This window comes from Pipistrellus hanaki (assembly GCF_964339955.1).
Source record: "Pipistrellus hanaki genome assembly, chromosome: 13".
NCBI lineage: Eukaryota > Metazoa > Chordata > Mammalia > Chiroptera > Vespertilionidae > Pipistrellus > Pipistrellus hanaki.
This window is the reverse complement of record NC_140515.1, coordinates 59,163,539-59,181,147: the sequence shown is the minus strand read 5'-3', so window position 1 is coordinate 59,181,147 and position 17,609 is coordinate 59,163,539. Positions and strand designations below refer to the sequence as shown.

At 64.5% G+C, this 17,609-nt stretch overlaps 3 protein-coding genes across 9 annotated transcripts; 1 reads left to right on the top strand and 2 right to left on the bottom strand.

Annotated features, from left to right (window-relative positions):
- Window positions 1-45: 45 nt before the first annotated feature.
- CCDC71 (coiled-coil domain containing 71) lies at window positions 46-3,432 on the bottom strand. Of its 5 annotated transcripts, none has more exons than XM_084902468.1 (3): window positions 3,333-3,432; window positions 679-1,738; window positions 46-624 (listed from the first exon to the last, which is right to left on the bottom strand). In XM_084902468.1, exons 2-3 carry the CDS (start codon window positions 1,684-1,686, stop codon window positions 274-276), a joined length of 1,359 nt encoding a protein of 452 aa, XP_084758594.1. In that variant the 5' UTR covers window positions 1,687-1,738; window positions 3,333-3,432; the 3' UTR covers window positions 46-273. The 5 variants fall into 5 exon arrangements, with proteins under 5 accessions (XP_084758594.1, XP_084758596.1, XP_084758595.1 ...); XM_084902470.1 differs by having other exon boundaries at window positions 742-1,738; XM_084902469.1 differs by having other exon boundaries at window positions 3,362-3,416.
- Window positions 3,433-5,764: 2,332 nt separating this feature from the next.
- Window positions 5,765-10,747, top strand: KLHDC8B (kelch domain containing 8B). 3 transcript variants are annotated; one of them, XM_084902471.1, is made up of 6 exons: window positions 5,765-5,851; window positions 6,811-7,300; window positions 8,232-8,396; window positions 8,709-8,933; window positions 9,014-9,115; window positions 9,484-10,747. In XM_084902471.1, the coding sequence occupies exons 2-6, from the start codon at window positions 6,925-6,927 to the stop codon at window positions 9,678-9,680; spliced, it is 1,065 nt and encodes a 354-aa protein (XP_084758597.1). In that variant the 5' UTR covers window positions 5,765-5,851; window positions 6,811-6,924; the 3' UTR covers window positions 9,681-10,747. The 3 variants fall into 3 exon arrangements, with proteins under 3 accessions (XP_084758597.1, XP_084758598.1, XP_084758599.1); XM_084902472.1 differs by lacking the exon at window positions 5,765-5,851 and adding an exon at window positions 6,124-6,579; XM_084902473.1 differs by lacking the exon at window positions 5,765-5,851 and having other exon boundaries at window positions 7,214-7,300; window positions 7,962-8,396.
- A 9-nt stretch (window positions 10,748-10,756) lies between these two features.
- On the bottom strand, window positions 10,757-16,577 carry CIMIP7 (ciliary microtubule inner protein 7; the record flags this gene model as incomplete). The annotated part of the gene is made up of 4 exons (XM_084902476.1): window positions 10,757-11,758; window positions 11,996-12,052; window positions 16,186-16,299; window positions 16,551-16,577. 4 exons carry the CDS (start codon window positions 16,575-16,577, stop codon window positions 11,345-11,347), a joined length of 612 nt encoding a protein of 203 aa, XP_084758602.1. The 3' UTR covers window positions 10,757-11,344.
- Between the last annotated feature and the right edge of the window lie 1,032 nt (window positions 16,578-17,609).

Genomic DNA, 17,609 nt, shown 5'->3' with positions numbered 1-17,609 from the left:
CCTCCCGCAGCCACACAGACATGGACGGCAGGCGGAGACCGGGAGGTGGAAAGGTATAAAACGTGATGAATGGAACATGGACGTACAACCTGAAGAGCAGCAAGTCACAGTGCATTGTCCCCCGGCCCCCACCCTCCCGTCTGGAAGGCTAGCGGCCTGCAGGGCCCTGGAGAGGCGCCCCGAGTCCTCAAGGTTGTGGAGTCCACAGGCATTGCACTGTGCCCGACCACAGGGACAGCCGGCCTCAGTCCCCGCACCGGGCCGGGGGAGAGGTCAGGGCACTGGGGAGGGCAGCAGGGGCTGGAGGCGGACCACAGGGGACAGGTTCACACGGAGGGCGCGCTGGGCCTGCCGCCGCACTTCGTCGTCCGAGCACCGCCTGTCCACCTTGATGGCCTGGAACTTCAGGAACTCTGATGTCCCAGGACGTAGGCGTGCCTTAGGGCCACGGGCCCCCGGCCGCGTCCTCTTCCGGGGAAGGTCTTTTGCCTCCTCAGTCCTTTTCCTCTTCTGCCCCCCAGTCCCAGGGCTGCTTTTCTGGCCTTTCCTTGCGGTCCTGGCCTGAACAGAGCCTTTCACGCAGTCCCGGCCCCAGCCCCTGGGCTGGGTCCGAGCAGCCTTGGCCTTGGCCCGCGCAGCCTTGGCTTTGGCCTTGGCTCTGGCCTGTGCTGCCTTGGCCTTGGCCCGCGCCGCCTGGGCTTTGGCCTTGATCCATGCTGCTTTGGCCTTGGCACGTGTGGCCTTGGCCTTGACCTCCACTGCCTTCGTCTTTGCCCGGGCCTTGGCAGCTTTAGCCTGGGTGTGAGCCACCTTGGCCTGGGCACAGACAACTCTGGCCAGTGTCTGAGCTTCCTTGGCCTGGGCTGTCTTGGTGCTCGAGGCAGAGACACCTTTCGTTTGTGGGCCAAGGAGGGATCCGGTGGCTTTGCAGGTCTTGCTCTGAGGCCCAGCGCTTTCTTGGGGTCCAGCCCTGGGGCCTCTGCGAATCACACACTTAGGGCTCTTGCTTGTGACTTTCCTGGGAAGCCCCAGCCCCTTTCCCGGGCCATTCCGCAGCTTCAGGGGAGAGTCCGCGAGGGAGAGCTGCAGGGGCTGTGTCTTGTGCTTGGCACCCAAGTGGGGCATGGGAGTCTTGAGTGGAACCAGGGCCTCGAGGACAACGGAGAGCCGCATGGCAGGGTAGACACCTGGATAGAGGTGGGTGGGGAAGCCCATTGCTGTGCCCCGGGCATGGCTGGCACTGGACTCCTTCAGGGAGCTCAGGAGCAGGTTGGTGGTAGCATGCTTGGTAAGGGCTGGTGTGGACGCTTTGGCCAGCCTGCCAGACAGCGGCACGGGAAGCAGTGTGGCCTGGCCGGCAGGCAGCCGCATTGCAGTTCGGGGAGCACCGGCTGGAGGTGACGTGGTGGCTGGGATGGGGGCGCGAGCGTGCAGCTTCGTCTGGCTTGGGGGTTTGGCTGTGCACGAACTGTAGCCGTAGACGTCACCGCTGCGCAGGACGGTAGGCTGGAAGCCATCATCTCGCAGGCCCTGCAGGAAGGCCACCAGCTGGGCCTCTGTGGCGCTCAGATCCTGGCTCATGGGGTTAAAGACCAGCAGCGCCTCCTCCAGGGCCTTCTTCCCTGCCGTGGAGATCCGGGACCACGCGTGCACAGCTTTCTCTTCCACATGCTGCGCCACGCTCATGGCATTGGCACTGCAGGGCTGACCGGGTTCTCTGCACACCAGCGCTCGGCACCTCCAAGGCAAGAGGACACGGTCAGTGAGAACAGCACGGAGCAGGGTCAGGGCAGCCCGACAGGGAGTCAGGGCTCGCACTCTCCAGAGTACCCGCTGACAGGCCTGGCCAGAGTGAGCGCCTCCATGAAGCAAAACGTTCTCCTGACCCTGCTGGCTGCAGGGTGGGGCCGGGGGAGGGAGGACCCGGGTGGGTCAGAGGCAGCTCCTCAGAGCCACCTACCTGCTGTTGTGTCCCTGGCGAGGCCAGGCGAGGCCAGCCTGTTTTAATTCAAGTCTGTATTTCCTGAAGCCAGAAAGCTGGCATTAGACTCAGCCCTGGGACATAAGTGACTAGCGGTCCTCAAGAAGCCCTGCACAGAAGGCAAGACAGACGCCACCGAGGTGGCGGAGGGCACAGCGGAGCCAGCTTCGCTCCCCAGGGCTCAGGAGGGCTCCTGGGACACGAGTGATGGCTAGGAAAGGACCCGATGGCAATGCAAGGGGAGCAGCCTATGCGATGGCTCCAGCGTGAGGAAGGGTGACCCCTTGTGTGGCTGGAGTCTGTGGTCAGGGCTGGGAGGTTGAGAACGAAAGGACAGGGGAAGCAGGACAACACAGCCTTGAATGCGGCCAAGGTCCAGACCTTCCCCACGTCCAAGCCCACTTCTGTCCCTCAAGCTGCAGCTAGTCAGGAGCCCGCAACCCTCCCTACAGGCCACGTGGAGGCCCTGGAATGGAGTCATGGAGACCAGCCAGACCCCTTCAACAGAGACGGTGAGCAGCACATACTAATGACACAGCCCTAGGCAGGCAGGCCGGCAGGCAGGCAGCCCGGGCCGAGCAGCCGGACCAAGAGCCCCCGGTGTCACAGCGGGAACAAGGCGCCAAGACGGCGGCAGGGAGGTGGGCGCAGGGACCACGCTGTCCACGCGAGGGGGCGGAGGGCCGACCTGGGCGCAGCCAGAGGGGCTGCCCGCTCCGTGCAGAAGCCGCAGGCTGTCGGTGTAACTCAGGTCGGCTCTGCCCGGGGGTTGGCAAACACCGGACCCTCAGGTGTGGCGGGCACTCCCTCTCGGAGGCCGCTCCCGCACGGCCGGCGCACGTGGCCGCGGTGCTTTACTTTCCGGGGTGCAGCTCGGGGTGTGAAGCTCAGACCCGGGGGCTCGGACCCCAGCCACAGGGACGGGGGAGACCCGGCTGCTCCTTCGCCCAGGTCGGGCTGACCCTGGCGAGGGGTCTGTGGCTTTCCGAGAAGCTCCAAGACGGGGCTCGGACCCCAGCCACAGGACCAGGAGACCCGCTGCCCGGCGGGGTCCTGTGGGCTTTGCGGGCTCCGGAAGGGGCGCCCGGCCCCGCGCTCCCGCATCCCCGCCCCGGGCCGGCGGGAGCGGGCGGCGGGAGGAGGGAGGCCCCGCCACGGCCCCGGGAGCCGGCTGGGAACCCGGGTCCGGGTCCGAGGCGCGGGGTCTGAGGCGGGGGACGCGGGGCCAGCCCGACGGCGGCGCAGCCGCGGGGGCCGGCGGGGGCGGGGGTCGCGCTGGGGCGGCGGGGCCTCCGCCCTCTCGTCTCGCGGGCTCCCCCTCCGGTGCGGCCAGGCCACGGCCCCAACCTACCGGCGCCGCCGCGGGGACCCAGGACGCACCTCTGCGCCGCCTCCGCTGCTCCAACATGGCCGCCCGCTGGGCGCCGGAAGTGCGCTGCGCTTCCGCTTCCGGGACCTGGCCCGCCCTGGTGACCCTTGACCCCCAGACCCTGGTTTCCCCCAAGTTGGAGGGCGGGGCCAGTGGGCACTGGGGAGATGGGGGCGGGGGGGGGGGCTCCCGGAGGAAGTAGGCGCGGGGCCGCCTGTGCTGGAGCCTGAGGAGGGGCTGTGTCCCCTCCAACACCAGCCAGGGGGCCAGGGGCTGGATAGGGCTCTGCGAGCTGGGAGGCTGGCCCTCTGTCCCTAGGTGCCCGGGAGTTCCAGACGGAGCTCTGGGAGTTTTCCTCGGAGCAAAGTGACTGGACTTTGGCGGGTGCTTACCCCAGAGATCAGAGCGGCTGATGGGGTCATCCCCAAACCCATGCCTTGCTCTGGTTTGGCATCTTCTATAGCCTGAGTGCTGGGCCCTAGACCCACACCCACCTGGGCAGAGGGGCCTGGTGAGATGTAGGTATGAGTGAGGCCAGGGGCCTGAGCAGGTCAACCCCAGGGGAGAAGCAAGGGCAGGTCTTGGGGGCCGCTTCCTGGGGATGGAGCATACGCAGGGCTGGCGAAGGCTCAGAGACAGCACAGAAGCAGGAGGAAGCCCGTCACAAGGATCCCGGCGACATTTGACTGAGACACAGACCCCTGAGGTTTTGGCTCATGGTGTCCCATGGTGACTGTGGCAAGAGCAGTCTGGGGGAGCAGTGGCAGCAGACATGAGGTGGGACCTGTGAGGACAGATGGCTTCAAGAGTTTGACTGGCGGGAGGAAGAAGAGGCTGGAGGGACTTTGGTGCTGGGAGGTCTAAGGCCAGGAGGCTTTAAGTGCTGAGTTGCTGGAAAGGAGAGGGGAAGGGCCTAGAAAGGGGGTAGTGGGGGATTAGAGGGGGTGTGAAGAGCAGTATGAACAACCTGAGGGGGACGGGAACAGAGCTCCCAAAGTGGTGAGCAAGTCGGGGGCCAAGTGGAGTGGGAGGACAGAAGCCTGGCCAGGATCTGTAACAGGAAAGGGCACCACCGTTTCTGGGCAGGTTCTCCAGCCACTGGCCTCTGACAGTGGCTGCAGACTCTGCTCGTGGACAAGGCTCTGCCCACACTCTGGGGCCTAATGTGAGGCCAGTGCCCACACTGGCCCGGCGGGCCTTGGTCCCAGCTGTTGGCAGTGCTGTCTTGCTGATGACACACCTTTGCCAGCTGCTTCCCCTCTCCCGGCCACTCCCGGCGCTGTGTCCTGCCTCGCCTCCTTCATGGACTACGTGCACTTGCACCTTTGTGTCCAGGTGTGTTTCCAGACACTGTCCATGGCGGAGACAGGACGCAGCAAGCACACACGCCCAAGGACTCCTTCTTCGTTCTTTAACATTATTTATTGATTAGAGAGAGAGATTTGTTGTTCTGCTCATGTATGCATTCATCAGTTGATTCTTGTATGTGCCCTGGCTGGGATGGAACCTGCAATCTTGGTGAATCAAGATTGGGTGACACTAACCAACTGAGCTAATGGGCCGGGGCAGGATGGCTCCTTCTAGGCAGCCCTTGACCTATAGGAATGCCTGCCACTCCCAGACTCAGCCAGTTCTCCGAGTGCTCGGAGATGGGCAGGCTCTGGTCTGAGGCGGGCAGTCCTTTGTCTGCCAACTTGCCATCGCTCCACCCCAGTGTGGGTTGGAGGCGGGGCCAGGACCCTGGAAATGGACCTTCACAAAATGACTCAGAACAGCCAGCCCCGGGCCCTGCAGAATGAGGACGAATGCCCTGCCTGGAAGGTCCCTTGGCCTCTGACTCTTCAAGTTCATCCCCCGTCAAGTTCACCTCGCCCACCCTCACCTCCCCACGCAGGCCACAGAAAGGCCGTCAGGACTGAGGACAGCGCTCCCACTCCGCAGCCCCCGCGCCTGGCCTATTGGGACCTGCTCGCCGCTAGGTGCCTAGGGAGGGCCCCTCAGACGCCGCACCCGAGATCAGGCCACGCCCCAAGGGAACTCCGGGAGGCGCCGCCTGGGAGCCAGTGGTCGGGCTGCTCCAATTCACGGCAGTGGGCGCCCCGCCCCTCAAGCTCGGGTTCTGCAGGCCCCTCGCCCTTCCCTCCGCCCGCCCGCTGCTCCGGGCGGCCCGCTCAGAAGGCCCCCACACACGTGCGTGCTGCTCCCGCCGCCCATCCTCCCCGCCTAGGGTCGGACCCCACTTCTGGGCAGGCCCGGTGCCCTCTCGTCCATCTCTCCGTCCACCCGTTTGCGTGTGGCCGCGGCAGGCGCGCGCCGCAGCCGTGGCAGGTGCAGGGTTAAGGTGGGGGTGGGGGAGGTGTCCCCAGTCGGGAGGGGGAGAGGGCGGACCCCGTCCAGCCCCGCCTCGCGCCGGAGCCGAGCCAGAGCCCCGCCAGAGCCGGAGCCGGAGCCGCGGAGCCCCAACAGCGGACCCCAAGCCCGAGCGTCCCAGAGCCCGGCCGGTGAGTCCCGCGGGAACTGGGGAAGTTTGGGGCGCAGGGTGAACCCCAAGCGGGCTCGCGGGGACCCGCCCCCCGCCCTCCTGGGCTGGGCTCTGGTGCTGGGGTCCAGGGGTGTGGCCCCTCCAGAAGCGACAGGCCGGAACGCGGGGTTTGCTGTGAGGGGCCGAGGGGCAGGTGCCCGGTCCTGCGGAGCCGCCTCCTCCCCTGTATGCACCCGGGAGGCCGCCTTGGGGCCTGGGTGGACGAGCTGCTGAGGGCAGGCGGACCTCAGAGGAAAAGGCGGGCGGCCTCCAGGCCCACCCCCTGATGGTGGCCTTTGCTGGTGGGAATGCGCGCTCAGTGCTCCCAGAGGGGCGGGTGCTCTGGAGCTGGGCCCTGGCCGCAGGGGGAGACCAGAGGGCTGCCCGGGGCACAGAGGAAGCCGGGCAGGGGCAGGAGTCCGCCCCAGAGGGAGAGCCGGGCCCTGTCACCTGCCTCCCATCCGGACCCAGGTGTGACCGGAGCTGAGGCGCTGGCAGGGCTCCGCCTCCCGCGCCCTCCCCGCCCTCCCCGCCTCGCCCTGAGCTGGGCTCGGAGCCCTCACTGCCTCTCAGAGGAGGTGGAGCAGCACCCAGGCTGCCTGTCTGAGTAGGACCAGCTTTCCCTGCCGCCCATTCCTCCTCTAAGGCCAGGAGGGCAGCCAAGGACTCTCCTGGTTATACAGTCTGGGGCGGGGAGTGGGGATGAGGGTGAGCAGGGGGCAGGGGTGGGAGGGAATCCCACAGGTCCATGGGAGGGGGGCGTTGCCTGGGGTCTGGGAGCTGCGCCCCGGCCCCTCCAGGTGGGTGGGCTTCCACGGTGGCTTGCTAGCCAGCCAGGACCCCCCTGCCTTTCCCACTGGGGATTCTGGGCCCTGAGCTACAGCTGCTACTGGCCTCTGAGAGCAGGCGGGCGCCTGACCCTGTCCCCCTCTCCTCCAGGAGGCGGCCGTGCCCTGGGCCGCGGACACCCCCTTAACCTGGCGGTCAGGATGAGGCCGGCATCGCGAGGCCTGAGCCGGAGCAGTAGCGTGGCCTGCCAATGAGGTGATCGCCATGGCCGCAGGGGGTAGCCGGGCCTTTGCCTGGCAGGCGTTCCCACCCATGCCCACGTGCCGGGTGTACGGCACGGTCGCACACCAGGACGGGCACCTGCTAGTGCTGGGGGGCTGTGGCCGAGCTGGCCTGCCCCTGGACTCTGCTGAGACCCTGGACATGGCCTCACACACGTGGCTGGCACTGGCACCCCTGCCCACTGCTCGGGCGGGCGCGGCCGCTGTGGTGCTGGGCAAGCAGGTGCTGGTGGTGGGAGGTGTGGATGAGGGCCAGAGCCCAGTGGCTGCCGTGGAGGCCTTCCTGGCCGACCAGGGGGGCTGGGAGCGCCGGGCCGCCCTGCCGCAGGCCGCCATGGGCATCGCCACGGTGGAGAGAGGTGAGTTGCCCTCCGGGGAGGGCTCTTGGTGCCCACACCCTTCATTTCCCCACCTGGCTCCTTCCCTGAGAGCCGGGCAAGAGCTGTTGCTTCAGCCCGGGTGCCTGGGCAGGGCTCTGCCTCCTGTGCCCCCCGCCCCCCCCTGCCTCACTCTGAGTGGGCTGCGGAGCCCTCAGCTGCCTTTCCCAGCTGTGAGGTGGGAGGACCAGCACTTCCTGCCCCGTCCGCTCCTCTCCTTCAGGGACAAGGGGCGGCCAGTGACCCTCCCGGCTATAAATAGTCTGGGGAGCAGGTGGGGGCAGAGGCTTGGCTCAGAGCCCGACAAGACTATCCCCTCCACACACATCGGGGGGCCTGAGTGGACAAAGGCCAACCTGCTAGGGGACAGTTGCTATGGAAGCTCCCAGCTGACTGGCCTGTCACCTCCAGGCCCACTGACATGCCCCCAGCTGACCTTGAAGACATAAGAGGGCAAGAACTTACTCTAGTGAAAAGGTGGGGTGCAGAGGTGCTGGTGGGGCTCCTGGGCAGAAGGCTTGTGGCCAACACTCCTCTCCTGTAGGCCCAGCCCCTCTCCCAACCCCCCAACTGGTCCCCCCCACCCGGGCTTAAACCATCCTCCAACCGCCTTCCCCAGGGGGCCCCATCTTTTGGTCTCCAGGTCTGACCAGGTCTGCTTCTGCCTGAATGCCGGACTTGGTTGCCATAGCATCTCCAGGGAGACGGAGACAGATTATAATTAGATCGGCTGCCTCCTGCTCTCCACTTGGAGGGGCCCTGGCCAGGGCAGGAATCCTGGTTCTCCCAGCGCCCCCTCCAGGCAGGCGGGAGGGTTTCCCCATAACATGGGTCTCCAGCCTCCCCGGGGCAGTTGTCGGGGTGGGGTGCCCTGGAGTCTGGGGTGCTGTCTGCATCGCTCTTTGCTGTGCAGATGGTCTGGTGTATGCTCTGGGCGGAATGGGCCCGGACACAGCCCCCCAGGCCCAGGTTCGGGTGTACGAACCCCGCCAGGACTGCTGGCTCTCGCTGCCTTCTATGCCCACGCCCTGCTACGGAGCTTCCACTTTCCTGCACGGGAACAAGATCTATGTGCTGGGTAAGGACCTGGCTGTGGGAGAGGGGCCTGGAGTCCAGAGCCCCTACCCTGTGAGTGGCTAGAATCAGGCTGAGCTTGGGGGGCAGGACAAGGAGGCTTTGTTGGGGAGAGCCAGGCTTGCTCCGAGGCTCCAACCCCTGGCCCTGCTGGAACTGGAAAACCAAACTCCAGTGCCCGGCAGCGGAGGGTGAATGACCGGCCCTGGTGCACAGTGGGTGGTGGCAGGAGTGGGCAGCACCCAGGCTCAGCGACCTGGTGGGGGAGGCACCTGCTCGCGCCCAGGCTCCCGCCCAGCGCCTGCTGCCACCGCAGGGGGCCGCCAGGGCAAGCTCCCTGTGACTGCCTTTGAGGCCTTCGACCTGGAGGCCCGGACCTGGACCCGGCACCCAAGCCTGCCCAGCCGCCGGGCCTTTGCTGGCTGCGCCATGGCCGAAGGTAGCGTCTTCAGCCTGGGGGGCCTGCAGCAGCCTGGGCCCCACAACTTCTACTCGCGCCCACACTTTGTGAACACTGTGGAAACGTTCGACCTGGAGCACGGTGAGCAGGGCCTGGGCATCCTCCCGAGTGAAGGGCCTGTGGGGCAGCCCTGACCTCCCCTCCCCTCCCTTCCCCTGCAGGCTCCTGGACCAAGCTGCCCCGCGGCCTGCGCATGAGGGATAAGAGGGCTGACTTTGTGGTCGGCGCCCTGGGGGGCCACATTGTGGCTGTGGGGGGCCTTGGTGAGTGCAGGGCTGGGAGGGGAGGGCGCCCAGGGCAGGAAGGAGCGCCCTCCAGCGTGAGCACCACCTGCCGTCTCTGGGCTCGGGGCTTATGAGCTTCCCTTTCCAACGTGGGAGCCAGGAGGGCGGTCTGTGTGGGCCGGATCTGGGGTTTCCTCAGCTCCTGACTCAGTTGTGTGGCAGCGGGCCTCAGGGCCACTGCATGGCAGAGAGAGATAGGAACGCGCACACGGGAGGATGGTGGATGGGCACGGCAGCAAGGCCGACAGTCCATCCTGGGCGCCGCCTCCGGCCACACTCTGGGTTCAGGGGGAAAAGAGGGGGTGCCCCTGCAGCCTGTGCCCTTCCAACCGTGTCTCCTCCTGCAGGAAACCAGCCGTGCCCTCTGGGCTCTGCGGAGGGCTTCAGCCTTGCCCGGAGACGCTGGGAGGTGCTGCCTGCCATGCCCACAGCCCGCTGCTCCTGTTCCAGCCTGCAGGCTGGGCCCCGGCTGTTTGTCATCGGGGGCGTGGCGCAGGGCCCCAGCCAGGCCGTGGAGGCTCTGTGTCTGCGTGATGGGGTCTGAATGCCTGGAGGACCTTCCCACGGGAGCAGCTCAGGGCCAGAGGCAGTTGCCGTGGCTCCCAGTGCTACAGAGGGAGCTCTGTGGCTCTGAGGGATGCGGGAGGCAGGGCGTGGGCCCAGGGACAGGGCCTGGGCTGTGACACTGCCTCGGGATGGGGCGGGAGGCGTCATCCTTAGTGTAGGGTGTCCATACACTTCCACCCCTCACCCTCATTCACTCATGGGCCAGGCCTCGCTCCACCCTGGCTCTGGCACCTACTGGGCCTTCTGTCCGACTGGGAAGCGGGGAGGGGGAGCTGGCCTATGCCCTGCAGGATCAGGGCCTGCCTGGAGTTGACAGGCCTTCCCCAGTGACTATTCCTGCCTTGGAGGCCCCTGGGGGCTCAGGAGAACTGGAGAGGGTGGGGGACATGGAGAGAATGGAAGAGGGAGCGCAGGAACCTCCAAAGGGTCAAAACGTTAGCTCTGGGCCCTCTACACTGTCGGCCGTGAGACCTGGGCCAGTCACGTCACCTCTGTGCCTCAGCATCCTCACTAAACGGGGATCTCCGGACCTTCCTGCCCGCCCACCTCACAGGGCTGTTGTGAGGACGCGGGGCGTTCAGATGTGGAAGTAAAAATGCTGCTAAAACCTGTGCGTGGCCCCGGTGGACTCCTCTGTCACCCGCAGCCCGTCCTCCTGGGGCCTCAGCTCTCCAAAGGACAAGGGTCCAGAAGAGCCTTTAGACTGGCCGCTGCCTGGTGTCCTGGTGTCTCAGCCCTCCTAAGCCTCACATTCTCCGTGGGGACCCAGGATGGCCGCTGTCCCCACAGCCTGGATGGTGGGGGTCCTACAGGACGAGCAGACAAGAGCGCAGAAAACGACCACACACCGTGCGGCCAGGGCACCTCCGGCCTGGGCCTCGGCATCTCCCAAAGCCCTGCTGCCTGCAGAGGCCCGTGGGTGCGTGGCCGGTCTCTCTCCGTCACGCTGCAGGAAGCGGTCTCCCAGGCAGGGCTGTGGCCACCCGCCAGACCCTAGAGGCGAAGTCTCCCAGAGAAAGCCAAGCTGCTGGCCCTTGCCTCATCAGGCTGTGCTGCCCAATGGTTAGGGCCATGGGCTCTGGTTTTCTATAGTCACTGGTGAGGGGCTCACAGCTGGGTCTGCTACAAGAATGGATTTGGGGTCTCAGAACCCATCTGCTGAGGCCATGGTAACCCTCCGGACCCTTAGCCTCCTGCTGGCTGTACCCCTTCCCACTCAATGGCAGCGCTCCCAAGGCAACACGGCACCTGCCCAGCACAGAGGCACCAGGCACCAGTGCCGTAGGCACCGGGCATAAGGCCTGGCAGTGTCTTGCTGCGCTCCAGCCTCTGCGCCCTCCTGGGCTACAAGCACAGGCCGGGAGGCCTCGGTGTCAGCCATTCTTTTTTGTTCATTCTCACCGGAGGGTATTTCTCCATTGATTTTTAGAGAGAGTGGAAGAGAAAGAGACACAGAGAGAAACATCAATGTGAAAGACACACATCAATTGGCTGCCTCCCACATGCACCCCAACTGGGACCAGGGATCAAGCCTGCAACTGAGGTACATGCCCTTGAGGTATGTGCCATTGACTGGAATCAAACCCACGACCCTCGGTCCTCAGGCTGACACTCTACTCACTGAGCCAGCCGGCCAGGGCCTCAGCCATTGTTTAATGCTCTGGACCAATTGAGACACTCGGAGACCCCGGCGTGGAGGTAATGCTGCAGCGGTTTGGGCGTGGGGATCTTCGGGAGGTTAGTCGGCGGGCTGGGGCTGGGGACCTGCGGGTCCCCGCTGTCGCCGCCACAGAGGCCGCTCTGGGACGGCTGGCAGAAGTTCTGCTGGTAGGTGGTACGGGTGCGGGGAGACTGGATCTGCACAAAGTGGACGAGGCGCTGAGGGGGGTCACTGGGTCCTGGGCTTAAGCGGAAGGTGGACTGGTAGGAGGATTCCAGGGGCCGCTGCTGGCACAGCTCCAGCTCGCTGGAGGCCCACTGCAGGAAGGTGTGCTTCTGACACAGGTGGGCCAAGTCTTTCCGCCTCCCGATGCCCTGCAGTAAGCAGTAGGGACCCTCCTCAGCCGTATGGGCCCTTGGCCCATAGTCCTGGCGTCAGGCTTTGCCTTGGGTGCCCCCTAGAGCCCATCCCGCCCGGTGATGCCTGGCCCGAACCCCTGCCTCCATTCCCAGTGAGGCTCAGAAAGGCAGCGGCCCTGGCCACTTGCACAGTCAGGCAGGCTGGCAGGGGAGCCCCTCCCGCACTCTCCCCTCCCTATCAGCTCCTGCTGGGGCCTCCTCCCAGGCACTCACTTTGTCGAAGGACGTGCGGTTGTCGTGCTTGGAGAAGAAGTGCTGCCGCACCGGCTCCTTGAGAGCGAGAGAAGGCAATGGGGGACGGGGCTCACTGCCCCACCAGGTCCCCAGGACCCACCGCCCCAACCTGCTAACCTGCTACCACCCCAAGGGCAGGCGCAGGTGAAAGCAACGCCTCCTCTGGGACGCCTCGCCCTGGGCCCTAGCCCAGCACGGCGCCTCCAGGCCGCCAGGAGGAAGGGCCGGGGCCTCAGCCAGGACCTCCTGCCCCCAGGGGGTGGCTCAGGATTCACAGAGCCCTGATCACCCAGGATTAGGCATGGTTCTCTCCTCCCCTCTGCCCACACCTACTCCTCCAAGCTCCTGACCCTGCCCACCACCTGGAAATGGACATTTTTCTCTCTAGCTCAAGCTCCTTCCTGAATTCCAGACTCAGCAGCTAGCCCTAGACATCTAATGCAGCGTCGCCAACCCGCAGTCCCTGATGTCCGAAAGGGTGGCAGCCGCTGGCCTAATGGGCATCTCACACACATGACTGAGCTCTGACTCATTCCCCAGGCCACTCCCGCTACACTCTCCCAGCTCAGGACTTGGTAGCTAGACCCAGCCAGCCACACAGAGACCCCTTGATTCCTCCTTTCACACCTTACACGGACGTGCCAGGAATGCTGGTGGTGTTTCCACATGCGCCCAGGCCCGGAGCAGCTCAGCATGGCCACGGCCTCCCCTGACCCAAGCACCTTCCTCTCTCTGATTACTGCAAGAGCTTCACTCCTGGTGTCCCTGCCTCTGGGCTTGCTCCCCATCCACTGTCCTCTCGCAGCAGAACAACTCTTAATGCACGAGCCCTTTCACAGCCTTGTTTGCCAAAGGCCCTCCTGTTTGTAAAAGCCAGGTCATCACAGTGGTCCGGGAGCCCCCAGGGCCCTCATCGCTCTTCACCTGCAGCCAGCCCCGTCCTCCCTGCCCTCGGCACACCGGCCTCCAGCCTGTGCACCTCTCTTCCTGCCTGAGGTTCTTCTGGCCATGGCTCCTCCTCGCCTTCCTCCAGGGGAGTCCTCCTCAAGCACGACCCCAGCAGTCCATCACCCCAACTCTGCATTTCTCCCCTTCTCGCATCTACAGGACTATATATTCTGGTTGCTCACTGCTTGCTCACATCTGTAACTCTGTCGCGAGAACAGTGCCTGGCCGAATGAAGTGCCTGGTCTGAGGCGTTCAGTCTTGGCTGGGTTGGGGAGTGAGCAATGGCTGATGGCAGGCTCCTAAGTAAAAGGCAGGGGTAGCTTCACCCCCGATCTCTGAACCAGAATGCTCAGGGGGAGTCTGTGGTATGTGCCTTTGGCAAACTTCTCCGCTGGGCCCTCCTCCTTAGACAGAACAAAAGCTTCAGGAAGGTGCGAAGCCAGCCAGCCCTACCTTTCATTCCTCATAACACAAGCTGACATCACAGGGATTAAAAACCCAGGCCCTTTTAGAAAAAACAAAAACAAAAACAAAAACAAAAACAAAAAAAAACAAAAAACAGGAGAAAATCTAAAGCGAGACGAAGAGTTCTTAGACTTGATGCATAAAATAAAAAATAAAAAAAGACCCATAAAAATTTGATAAATTGGGCCTCATCAAAATGAAAAACTTTTGCTTTGTGAATGTCCATGTAGACAAGCTACAAACTTGGAGAAGATATTTGCAGCCTACATATTCAATGAAGGACTGTGATACCTAAAACACATAAAGACTCTCACGTCTCCACAGTAAAATAACAAACTACCCAACTAGAAAACTGGCTAATGACATAAAGGCATTTCACCAAAGACGATATACATTCGAGAAATAAAAATTAACCACCGTGTGATGTCACAGGACATCAATCATATTGACTAAAATTGAAGGTAGAGCGGTGACAAGCATTGGTGAGGATAGAACCTGGATCCCATACACACTGCTGGTGGGAATGTGGAAGCTACAGCTACTCTGGGAAATAGTGTGGCCATTTGTTCTTAAAACCAACATACAACTTCTCTATGACCCAGCAACTGCACGCCTGGGCATTTATCCCAAAGAAGTGAAAACCTGTGTTCACTCCAAAACCTGTACACAAAGTCACCGCAGCTTTAGTTGTAAGAACCAAAAACTGGAACCAGCCCAGATGGTCTGCAACAGGTGAAGAGTTAAACAGGCACATACATACCACAGTCTACCCCCAGTAAGAAAGGAATGATTCATCCATACACACACCGGCGGATCTGCAGGAAATTCCGCCCAGTAAGAAAAACCAATCCCCGATAGTTCCACGCTCTATTATTCTAGTTAGATAACACTTTGAAGGGACAACATTTTAGAAATGGGGGACATATTGGTGAATGCCAGGGCTAGAGACAGGGAAGGTGGAGGAGTGGGAGACAGGTGAGTGTGGCCATGAAAGGGCAGCACCGGGGACCCTGGTGATGTATCTTGACTGTGATTTGGGTACATAAACCTACACAGGCAATAAAAAGTTCCAGATCTTCATTCCACACACAAGTCCAAGGGAAGCTGGGGAAGTGTGCGAGAGGAGAATGCACTCGTGCCGGTGCCCTGGCTGCCATGCTGCACCATCATTCTGCACAACATCGCCATTGGGGGAAACTGAGCCGAGTGAGGACGGGATCTCTATTATTCCTCATCACTATGTGTGTCTCTACAATCGTTCAATACAAATTGCAACTTAAAACCCTGGGAGCCTGGTAAGAATGTGTGTGTGTGTGTGTGTGTGTGTGTGTGTGTGGTGTGTGTCCCCTCCCTTCCCCCCTCCCCGCCCCCCTGGGTAGCTGAGAGTGTCTGCCCCAGGAGAATTTCACCTACATCTTGTTCTAACCATCTAGGGCTCCTTTCCCACCAGGTGGTGAAAACCATGGTCTCTGAGCAGGTGGGCTCAGGGGCTCAGGCTGAGGTCTCCTGAGAGGGGCTGTGTTTGCCTGTGGGAGGCTGCCAGTCTGCAGTCACCGGTGCTGAGGGCAGACCTCTGAGGCTGCCTGAGGATGTGGGACAGGGACCCACAGTTACAGCACCACCAGCGGCCGGCCGGCCCCAGCCATGACCCAGGACTCCAATTACATTTCCCAAGAGTCTGGCAAGCGAAGGCTAGGAATCAGTCTGGTTTGGGAGAGCAGAATGGTCTTGCATCTGAATGGCCTGGATAAGATCCTGCACCCCACCGGAGAGGAAAGGGAGTGGGTGCTGCCAGTGGAGGCTGTAAGGGCAGCTGAGGGAGCCTGCAGACCCCACTCTTCTCACTGCGAGAGTGTTAACGGCCTCCCTGCGCACCCCACTAATGGCACCCGCTTCCCACCTGGGAGCAGCTAGCGGCTTGGCATTCACACAACCTGAGCCCGCACGCAGGCCCGCTGCCGGGTCGGCTAGCCAAGTCTCCACTTCCACCAAGACGTGCCCTACCCTGGCCCTGGCGGACAGCTGAGCGGGTGCTCCAGTCTGGGGGCTCCCACACACACCCAGCAGGAAGCGTGGGCCTCTGTCCCCACACTACGCAGGCCCTGGACTCTGGCAGGGGAGGTGGCCCTGGCTCAGCAGGCAGTGCCCGGGAGCGCCAAGGAGGTGCCAGCTCTGCAGCATGGCAGCCTCCGGACCTGCTGGGGCTGAATCAGAGGGCAGGTCCATTCGGACCAGGCTGGGCCCCTCCCCTGCTCCCAGTGCCTCCCTCTGGCCAGGAAGCCCTGGAGGAGAGGAGGGGAGGGGAGGAAAGGGGAGGGGAGAGGAGGGAAGGGGAGGGGAAGAGGGGAGAGGAGAGGTGGGGAGGGGAGGGAAGGGGAGAGGGGAGGAGAGGTGGGGAGGAAAGAGGTCTGCTTCCCTGCTCCCCCGGGGCCAGCCCCACCTCTGCCCTGACTTCCAGAGGCCATGCCTTCCCTTCGGGCCCATCTACCAGACTATCTTCCCGAGGCCCTCACCTCGCCCTCCATACTGCACTCTCCGAGCTCTGTCCCGAGGGGGCTTCTCCCTGTGGGGACCCCTCCTTGTCTCCAGCCTGGAAGCAGGAGGCCTGAGACCTGCACCCTCCCCTGTTTTCCGTTTTCCTCCCTGGGCTCCGGAGGTCCTGACCCTCCTCCCGCTGGGCAGGCAGGTCACCCGCGGAGGCTCCTCCAGGCCGCCGGTGTGGGGGGCTGAGGGGTCCCCCGGGGAGCAGGGCGTACCTTGCATCGCTGCAGGAACACCATGGGGGGCTGGGGCTTGGCCGCCAGGCGGTATTGGAGGGCGATCTCATTCTTGAACTGGCCTCGGTAGTGCCCATAGAAGCCATTGTTGTGCTGCAGCAAAGGCAGGCGTGAGGGCTAGCCCAGCCCACCCTCTGCGGAGCCTGGACCCAGGGCCCCAGAGGCTCCAGGCCGCTCCAAGGAGCTTCTGGCCGAGGAGGAAGCATGGAGGTGGGGAGCCCCAGGGGCTGCAGAGAGGAACCGCGGGCGGCTGGCCCGGGGAGGGCCGTGGGGGGGATCCGGTTAGGCCGCAGGGCAAACGGGGTTCAGCCGGGACCCCGAGGGGCGGCGGGAGGACCCCTTACCCAGGAGCCCACGAGCGCACTCTGCATCCTTCCGGGGGGAGCCAGGGGCTTGCCGCGGTCCCCGAGCTGCCCCGGGGCGGGCCGCCGTCGCCTGGTGACGCCTGTGACCGCACAAAGCGCGGGGGCGCCGCCTGGGCCCATTCCCCGGAGCAGCCGCCCTGACAGGGGCCCGTGGCCCAGGCCCCGCTGGGGAGGCTCCCGGACCGGGTTCGAGTCCGGCCAGGCCACGTGCCGCCTGCGGGCGCCATTTCTGAAGGCGGCCCGCGCGGGCTCCCCGGCTCCAGCCCCAGGAGGGCGGCGGCGCTCTAACGGGCTTTGGCGGGAAGGGAAGTCCGGTGACGGGCGGAAAGCCAGGCCCCGGGAGGGGCAGCTCCCTGCGCCCGGACCTCCCCCTGCGACGCCCGCCCGCCGCCGCGCTCCCGCCTCCGGGCCTCGGTGCATCAGCTGCACCCACCCGTCCCCTCACGGCCGCGGCCTCACGGCTCCCTTTTGAGAGCATTTTTATTGCTGCCACAGCGGGAGGAGGACAGCGACGCTGAGAGTCCCGGACCGCCCGCCCTCCCCCCCCCCCCCCCCCCACACACACACAGACACGCCGGGCACAGTCCTGAGCGGGAGGGAACGCGGGCTCCTGGAGCCACGCGGCGGCCGCTCCTGGTGTGATGACCGCCCAGAGCCACACCCGCACCAGCCCCGCAGCTCTCCCCGCTACTCCCCCGCCCGGCGCCCCCGGCCCCCGCGCGACCCCCCCCTGGCCCCGGGCGCCCTCCCCTCCGCTCCCGCAGGCAGGTGCTCTGGCCCCGCGGCAGCCGCACGGGCCCGGGGCGGGCGGGCGGGCGCGGGGCGCAGCTGGGGGGCCGCCTCACGAGGTGCCGGGGGCTGGGGCGCGTGCGTGGACCGGGCCAGGATCCGGCCGTTAAAACCGTTAAAACCGTTGGGACTCTTAGTCACGTGCTGCAGCGGGGCCGGGCCGAGAGGGCGGGAGCGCTCCCCATTGGTCAGGGCGGCCATGGGGGCGGGGCCGCGCATGCCCGGTCGGCTTCCCCGGCCGGGGCTTTG

What these genes read in the sequence shown, in the direction of transcription:
- CCDC71 (XM_084902466.1), bottom strand. Translation starts at nt 1,686, where the DNA reads ATGAGCGTGGCGCAGCATGTGGAAGAGAAAGCTGTGCACGCGTGGTCC.
- KLHDC8B (XM_084902471.1), top strand. Translation starts at nt 6,925, where the DNA reads ATGGCCGCAGGGGGTAGCCGGGCCTTTGCCTGGCAGGCGTTCCCACCC. An exon ending in GAACAAGATCTATGTGCTGG is followed by an intron (nt 8,397 to 8,708) that starts GTAAGGACCTGG and finishes CTGCCACCGCAG; the next exon opens with GGGGCCGCCAGGGCAAGCTC. An exon ending in AACGTTCGACCTGGAGCACG is followed by an intron (nt 8,934 to 9,013) that starts GTGAGCAGGGCC and finishes CTTCCCCTGCAG; the next exon opens with GCTCCTGGACCAAGCTGCCC.